Below are 9311 nucleotides of genomic sequence, written 5' to 3'. Positions count from 1 at the left end.
AATAGAAGAAAGAAATAGAAAATGAAAGAATGAATGAATTTTACCTATTGTCTCCTTTATTCTAGTAATATATTATAATAATGATTATTATATTGTTATTGTTATTATTAACCCTAAGAACGTCGGGGAAAATTTAATGGAACGTCGAGAGAGAGAGAGAGAGAGAGAGAGAGAGAGAGAGAGAGAGGAAAAACCCTGCGCAGCCCGCCACATATATATAAAAAATGAGAGAATCATTGAATGATTAAAATATAATGAAGAAGAAAAGAATAAAAAAACAAATGAATGATGTTTTATTAATATTGTACATATTTTAAATAATTGAAGACGCGGACAAAACAGATCGTGCGTGAACGGTGACCCAACGAGAAGGCGCTTTCACGCTTGAAAAAAAAGGGCCGCCTTTTGGGTACGGGTCTCCTTGTAATTTTTTTTTTCTGTTTTTCGTTTAGCGCCACATACGGAACAAATACATATATATATATATATACATACACACATATACTTATACACGCAAACACATATATAAATATATATACATATTTACATATATACATACATATATACATACATACATACATGCCACAGAGAAAGAAAAAAAACACATAATACATAGGGGATGAAAACGACACAGCTAAGAGAATAGAATTACAGAGATAACACTGCTCTATCGATCAAATATCTCTTCTAATTAATGATTCCTTTCATATTGATTATTCTATAAGTTCCGTTTTCACACATGAAATACATTAAGGATGAAGCGAGAGACATTGTCCAACCCAAGTGTCATTACTTTTGATGTTAAATAAAAAATACATAATTAATGAGCGTTTTTCTCTTTGGATCTCCATTATTAGATAGAATGTCATTCGGATATTGAGAATTATGAGGATGTTGAAAATAAATTAGAAATGAGTTATAATTTCTTTAAGATTAATTGTGTTTATTTATTCTTACCTAAGGTTTATGAATACCTATTAATTTATTATTCTACATTAGTAACTGTCCAGTTCATTTGTTCAATTTGCCGTCTGGATTTGTGTAAAGCTTTTTTGCGCAACCTTGTGATGTGTTTCTTCAATTTTCCTGAATCTTTTAATTCTTCATACTGAGTTATTAGATCAAGAACTTTCTTCTCCGCTATAATTAAGATATAGGATATATAAGCGTGAGATAACTATAAATTAAGATGTTGGAATAAAAGAAAAAGATACTTACATTTCTTTTTGAAAGAATGTTTTTGTCCAGATTTGAGAGCATTTATTATTGACTTCTTCTCTTCAATCCTTTTCTTTTCTTTCATGTTCTTTCTCTTTTGCTCTCTCAATTGATTTTCCAATCGTTGAATAAGATATTTGATCTTTTTTATCTCTTTCGGATCATTTGTCTTTTGTAGCTCACTTTTTAAAGTAATTAAATTGTTCTCCTTTATATCGTTAATAAAACTGTATGCGTTTTTAAATGCTTTTTCATTAAAGTCACCGCATAGATTATCAAAACGTGGATCTCTAGGTATACGCTTTTTAACTTGAATTATTTCCTTAAATCTTGGCACTTGCCTTTTCGTTGTCATTTCTCTTGGTCTATTTTTGTTTTCTCGTTTGAAAATAACTTCCTTTTTTTTACGACTACCAAATACGGTTTCATTGTATACCTTTGTACCAAGTTTCTCTTTTAATTTTTGTAAATCCTCGAAACTCATATGTGACAATTCCTCACGAATTTCATCCTACGATTCGTTGAATATAAGGAAAAAAAAAAAAATTAATAATAAAAATGAAAAAAAAAAGAAATTGGTATACATTATAAGAAACATAACCTCAAATAATACATTTCAATTTTCTACGATGAAAAAAGATATCGGAACAATTTGAATACGTTTAAAAAGGCATCTTACTTGATCCTTATCTTTGTCCAAAAATTCATAATCTTCTGCACTCATTTTAAATACAAATAAATGAAATAATAAACAATTATCATTTCTGAGAAACAATCGCGGTTCGCACAAATATGAAAATGTTTTCTTTGTTGAAAGGAATCTATATTACCGATTGAACAGCAATTTCGTAAGATAAGATTAGCTGCATTCAAGATGGCTCATCATGTCTCTTTTTAGGTTAATAATTTGGAGTTAACAAATTTTGATAATATATAGTTAAAATTATCTCATATATATATATATATATATATATATATATATATATATATATATATATATATATATAAATGTTATTAAGGCTGTTCATCAATTTATTAATTACTGTCAATCAATTTCATTGACACAATATGAACAAAATATGAATTAAAAGTGTAAAAACATGGAACACTATTTATTCATCATGTGTTTATCGTATCAATGTATAATAATAAATAATCGAATTAGTATGGATTAGATTAGGTAGGTAGATTAGTAACGTGAAATATATAGAGATTTTTCACTCTCTTATATCTTTTTTTTGATATTATTTGTTGTGTTCCCTTACAGTGATCTATGCTAAATCAAAATTAGTATTTATATAGAAGTATATAAATTTGTACAATATATAAGAAATATATAAAAACATTATGTACTTGTAGTTGCTTATCAATGTGAAATATACAATTTCGAAAAAAAGTTAGAAAAGATTTTTTCTCCAATTTTTTGTATAATGAATTTATGTACAATAAATTCTCCATCATAGATATATAAAATTTACTTTCTTTTGGTTTTAGATATTGTTCCTATTATTGTATATCTAAGCACCCATTAATAAATTTAAAAAGAAAAAACAATCTTTAATTTCATCCTTTGACTTAATGTCATTAAAATCTTTATTACCTAAGCATAGACATGAATACCTATATGAACAAAACCACAATATATAAAAGTAAGTATTAAAATGATAATATATATTACTGACTAAAAGGCAATTAGTTTTTTCAACTTGAATTTTAATTGTCATTGTAAAAAGAATTAAATTAGTTGGTCACAAGTATTTGTTTATCACGATAAAAAGAAAACTGATAGAATTATTCAACCTTGACCCAATGCATTACATATTTATAAGCTTGATTTAATTATTTATGGTTTATTAATCCTATTTTATATTGTATAAAACATATATATATATATATATATATATATATATATATATATATGTTGTTGAGTTGATTATCGTTATCTATATATATATATATATATATATATATATATATTAGATTAATATATTATAAGAAAGATTATATATTAGATTAATATATTGTAAGATTATTATAATATTATATACGTTCATATATATATATATATTAGATGGACCGGAAAGTAGTGTCGTTTCTTAAAAACGACATTACTTTCCGGTCTATGATCAGGGGGACCGGAAAGTAGTGTCGTTTTTAAGAAACGACATTACTTTCCGGTCCAAGATCAGGGGGACCGGAAAGTAGTGTCGTTTCTTAAAAACGACATTACTTTCCGGTCCATGATGAGGGGAACCGGAAAGTAGTGTCGTTTCTTAAGAACGACATTACTTTCCGGTCCCCCTAATATATTATGTTGGCAACTAAGTGATTGCGGATCCTGTTTCCGCAATGACTTAGTTGCCAAAACATTATGGCGTTGGCAACTAAGTGATTGCGGATCCTGTTTCCGCAATGACTTAGTTGCCAAAACATTATGGCGTTGGCAACTAAGTGATTGCGGATTTTGTTTGTATATATATATATATATACAATATATATACACTATATATATATATATAATATATATACACTATATATATATATATACAATATATATGCACTATATATATATACATATATATAATATATATACACTATATATATATATACATATATATAATATATATACACTATATATATATATATATACAATATATATACAATATATATACATATATATTACAATATGTGTTAAATATATACAATATATATACAATATATATACATATATAATACAATATGTGTTAAATATATACAATATATATACAATATATATACATATATAATAAATATGTGTTAAATATATACAATATGTGTTAAAATAATATATATTGTATATATATACAATATATATACATATATATATAATATATATACAAATATATATATATATATTATATATTAATTATTTTATGATCTTTATAATGTTGCTAAGAATATGCCATTGTTTAAATATTAGTTAATTATTAATTCATATTATTCGTACATTGTTTTAATGGCAGTATAATAATCTTATTTAACAATTATTGCCTTAATTTTATAGAAATAAGAAATGTATTACTTATAAAATGATAGAGTTATAGATTATATTTGATTTAACTTTAAAGAAAATAAAAAAAGTGAAAAATATACGATTCGAATTTATTAAATAAAATTGTAAAATAACAAATTAACTAACTGGCGTACGTGATACTATGTGATTACCTTGGTAGACTTCCTTGTATTCTCGTTTCATTTTTTTACTTTAATTCAATACACTTTCAGGGAACCTTACACAATTGCCACATCTTTTACGTTTTCTAACTATGACGTTATAATATTGATCTTAATTTCATAAGAATATTGTTATTAATTCGATTGAACTTTAGAAAAGAAAAAATGAATAATAATTTATAACTCAACTTTAGATACAAAGTTAAAACGAAATTGAGTATTATTGAATCATAGAAAAAAAAATGCAAAGAATGTATTACTCAATAATAAGAATGTATAAAATATGAAATAATTCTATTCGCGTAAGCGTCACAATTTTTCAAATCTAATTTCCCTTACACTCATCACCATAAATGTATTTAGATCGACGTACTGTAAAGTTCAAATATTACTAAGAGCAAGGTTTATATCGTACGTTATGGTCTATAGTATTTAGGACAGATAGTATGTAACTAATTTTTTCAAGAAATTAATTCGATGACAATTAAAAAATTAATTTATTATAGGTCGATCGATATTCGAATATATGTATGTATATATTATAATTGTATTGTTGAATGTATATATTCGAATAGGATTTATGTATACATATATATATAGATCCTATTTTTCCTTTATTTCTTTTCATATTTCAAATTGTTTCAAATTTTTCATCTTTTCCTTTGAAAAAGTATTGCCAACCACTTTCAGTAACTTGCAAGTCGAAACAATTCCTTTATATATTTTACTCATTAATATTTCAATACCTTCATATGTTTGTATAAAAATTGTAAACAAATTTTCTATATGAAAAGAAAAAAAGAAAGAAACAAATACTCGTACGACGCGTATAAAATGGATATAAATTAAATGAAAATTTTCGTCAATTGTTTTAATAAATTATATTTTCTTTTGACTCACGATGTAATGAAGAAGGTGAAGCTATGAAACGTACCGGGGCAACATTGTGTACAAATTCGAAGATTTATTTCAATCAACGAGATAAGTAAATAGCTTAAAAAATTATTTTCATGATATCAATAAATATAACGATTTTTTGCTTGTTTTCTTTTTTTTGCTTTAATTAAATATATATATATATATATATGTATGTATGTATGTATGAATACATTTATTACAGCGTAGGATTATTCGCAATGACGTAATGCGCATGCGCGCCGCGAATTATTCAACTGTTTTACCGGTGATCAAGACGCCATTTTGTATTCTCATACGACCAATTCGACACGGGATCTGTATCGTCCTCGTTAATTACAGGTAATTAGTAAGATTTTTTAAATTTCAATCTGTCCTTTATACATCAATCGATTTCTTTAAACACGTTTTATGCGAATCAACAATATCGAGTTATAGAATCGTTGCGTTTAAGAGATATTCGCGAAAATAAAATCGGCTATTTGACACGCGTATCCCGGGGTATTGATGTAGATGGTGATGTGTAAGGGGGAATGAGGAATTATCGCGTTGTCTTCTTTTCTCAAACTTTCTACCTTTATTTTCACTATATTGCAACTTATTTCATCCTTTAACGATGCCTCCTATTAATAATCTTTCGTCAAGTAATCGTTCCTCATCATTTTTCGTATTATAAATCGATTTTCGTGTTATATATTTATATATATATATATATATATATATTTACAAATATATATATATTACGTAATACACATTATATGTATATATATTACGTATTATTTCATTTTATAATGTGCTAATACTTTCAATGCTAATATTTTCAGATTTATCAAGGACGAGCAACAAATACGAGAGGTCATTTGTAGCTGTGGTAAGTTTTTCCATCTTCTTTTTTTTAATGATATTAAATGAGATGTAATAAACAGAGAGAGAGAGAGAGAGAGAGAGAGAGAGAGAGAGAGAGAGAGAGAGAGAAGAAAACGAGTGAAAGAAAGAAAGTAAGAAAGAGAGAGAGAGAGTATACGCATATAAATAACTAGTGGACTGTGAATTTCGAGGAATTTTATTGCTCGAGAATTTCCAGGAATTTATTCGGTTGAGATCGTGACATAAAGAAAAGAAAAAAAAAAAAAAGAAAAGAAAAGAAAACACAATCGAGCATCAGACTTCTTAAAGGACATAGAAACATATTTTTCAATTTTAAAGAATATTAAAGCTTTAATAAATCTACGAAAAGATCGATTATTATTCTTTGAAATAGTTATGTATTTTATAATAGAATATATTATAATATCTTTTTATTTAATGTACGTATTTTTATCATGCGTGTTATTTATTAAATAACTGTCCGTTAGAGATATATAAGTATAGAAATTTTGTATTATTTTCAAGCTTTTCCTGGATAGATGGAAGTATAGATTACATTTCTGATGCTGGAACTTTTCATCGTTCATATAAATATTAACTCTCTCTCTCTCTCTCTCTCTCTCTCTATATATATATATATATATATATATATATATATATATATGTAATTTTTGTGTTAATTTTTGTTGAAATACTTCCTCAATAATTTTAATCATACATATATATATATATATATATATATATATATATATGTATATAATTGGTTCTTTTTTTTCTATTGGTACTATGAATACCAAATGAAATTTCGTTTTTCTTCTTTTCAGATGATCATTGCAAACGCGCGTGAGACAATGAATAAATCGTGTGTTGCATCGTTTAAATGAAATCCAAAAAAAAGAACAAAATAAATAAATAAATATATAAATAAATAAATAAATAAATAAAATCACGCGAGAATAGAGTCAGTGTTTGTTCGTTAATTAAAATTTGTATGGGTTTTCTCGTGAATTAAATTAATTGTTAGGCGTTTGAATTATTTGTACTCCAGTTGGCTGCGTGCAATGCAGTCGTAAATAGAGTCAGTGTTTGCTCGTATAAAGTTTTGTTAATCATTTTTTAACAGTCACACAGACTGTTTTTACACTCACACACACACACACACAGAGTAGAAATTCGTGAATTAGATTCAGTATCCGTCCAGCAATTAATAAATAATTATTCGCGCGTTAGAGTCAGTGCATCATGGAAGATAATCAAAAAATTACTATACTTTCATTAGAAGAGAATATCTGTAAGTAAACATTTAAATATCATAGTCAATTATAATTATAGAACTTATTTGATTACAATAAAATTAATAAAAAATTTTCATTTTTTTTGGTTTCTAGTATTTCTCTTCAAGATCATCAATTTCATCAAGTAAATTCCATTAAGATATCAACTAATCGACGCTTGCAATCTAATTCTGACGAGTTTCGGAGTGTTTTGGAGCCATCAGAGAACTTCTTAAGTAGTGAGTAATCTAAAAAAGAAATTTTAAATCCTTCTAGTGTACGTTCATATCATGCCGAGGACGAAAGATCCATAAAAATCACGGCACGAATTATATTAATTGTAATTTTGTTTGAATAAATTATTATTGACGAATACGCGAGTAAATTCGATATTTCGAATAATTACTCGCTAGTAATATAATACATATATACGTATATATTTTTCTTCGATTATTTCTAAAATGTTTATTTTTAAATATTAGATCTCAGGATAATAGATTTATCTCGTTTCATCGATTGTCGAATCGTTTAATTAAACACTGCAATTAATCGTCATTAAAATATTGTTCGTCTTCGTTCGCGATATTTATTTAAGAAATCGGACATTTATTTTACTCGATTTTGTTCATGGAAAAAAAAAGAGAAATAAATAAATAAAAAGAAAAATGCTGTATACTTCAACGCGTTTTTCAGTCTTTTTTTTTTTTTTTTTTTTTTATCCAAACTGTACAATCAACTTATATACAGATATATAGATATATCAAATGACATTACATATTATATATTTATAATGAAGAAATGCATTTGAAAGTTTTTTTAATAAAAATTTTTTTATTATATATTTAATCTGTCCGATTAAATTTGTTCTTCGTATACGTTTAATATATTTTCTTCGCAATTGGTTCTTATCAATTGATATTTTCTTCTCGACGTTATTTAATAAATATTAGATGTTTAGACATGGATATAATAAGCTACAAGACATTCCAAGAATGATTATTGAGGCTATTGATAAAGAATAAAGAACAATCTTTAAAAGCGATTGGGATTTTATCTTAAAATTAATCATTCCGATTCAATAGATAGAAATCGTACACATGCGTACGACGAGCTTATTTTTTTTTTTTTATTATCTTTTGAAAATTTTTCTTTTGGTTTTCGTTTGTTCTTTCTTCCTTTTTTTCTTTTTTCTTTTTTCATTCTTCCTTTTTTACATGTACACGTAGAAAGGTAAAGCGAACATTTGGGATTATTTTGCAAAGAATTCAAAATACGTCGGGTGAAATCTGTGTTTCAAGGTCAGATTCAAAGATTCTCGTAGTTTAGTGAGCGAAATGTGAATGTGAGCGAAAGTGAACGCGTTTATGAAGGAGGATAAAAAGAGAGAGAGAAAAAAAAAAGTAAAACTCGAGAAAGCAAAAGTGTTTGATAGCGAGAAAGAGAGAGGAAGAGAGATGTTTCTTCGGTTCGGACAAAATTGAAAGTGTAATTTGAAGCTTTCGAAAACTGATCTCGTACTCAGTGAGAATCTCGTGTACTTTATTACTTTGTATGGGTGTGTGTATGTGCGTGCGCGCGCGTACGTGTGTACGAGTCGTACGTTTTCTTTTCCTTTCCCCCACTTTTCTCTCTTTTAAGTTGCCTACGTTCTTTCTTTCTTTTTTGTCTTTTGTTCTTTTCTTTTTTTCTTTTTTTTTTCGTCGAAAATAAAATCGTTATCGTATTTTGAAGCCAAAAATTTCGATAAGGATGATCAATAAAAATAGATAGGATCGTTGTTAGAATTCTCAGATCGACAATAATATTCAATTTGTATTTGTCGAA

At 26.3% G+C, this 9311-nt stretch overlaps 1 protein-coding gene across 2 annotated transcripts in view; it reads right to left on the bottom strand.

Moving 5' to 3' along the window:
* LOC118448022 (ribosomal RNA processing protein 36 homolog) overlaps nucleotides 1-2024 on the bottom strand; it is a 4350-nt gene extending 2326 nt beyond the window's left edge. Inside the window, exons 1-3 of one of the 2 annotated variants that reach the window (XM_085662738.1) lie at nucleotides 1898-2024; nucleotides 1219-1729; nucleotides 1-1140 (exon numbers count right to left, since the gene is read on the bottom strand). The exon at nucleotides 1-1140 is cut by the window's left edge and continues 2326 nt beyond it. In XM_085662738.1, the coding sequence (XP_085518864.1) occupies nucleotides 986-1140; nucleotides 1219-1729; nucleotides 1898-1942 (711 nt within the window). In that variant the 5' untranslated portion in view covers nucleotides 1943-2024 and the 3' untranslated portion in view covers nucleotides 1-985. Of the gene's footprint in view, nucleotides 1141-1218; nucleotides 1730-1831 lie in introns of both variants that reach the window. The other variant, XM_085662739.1, reaches the window with a different exon arrangement.
* Between the last annotated feature and the right edge of the window lie 7287 nt (nucleotides 2025-9311).

Source organism: Vespa mandarinia, chromosome 19 (assembly GCF_050613455.1).
Source record: "Vespa mandarinia isolate Hongniang chromosome 19, ASM5061345v1, whole genome shotgun sequence".
Lineage (NCBI taxonomy): Eukaryota > Metazoa > Arthropoda > Insecta > Hymenoptera > Vespidae > Vespa > Vespa mandarinia.
The sequence above is the reverse complement of the archived record's forward strand: the minus strand, read 5'-3'. Positions and strand labels throughout refer to the sequence as shown.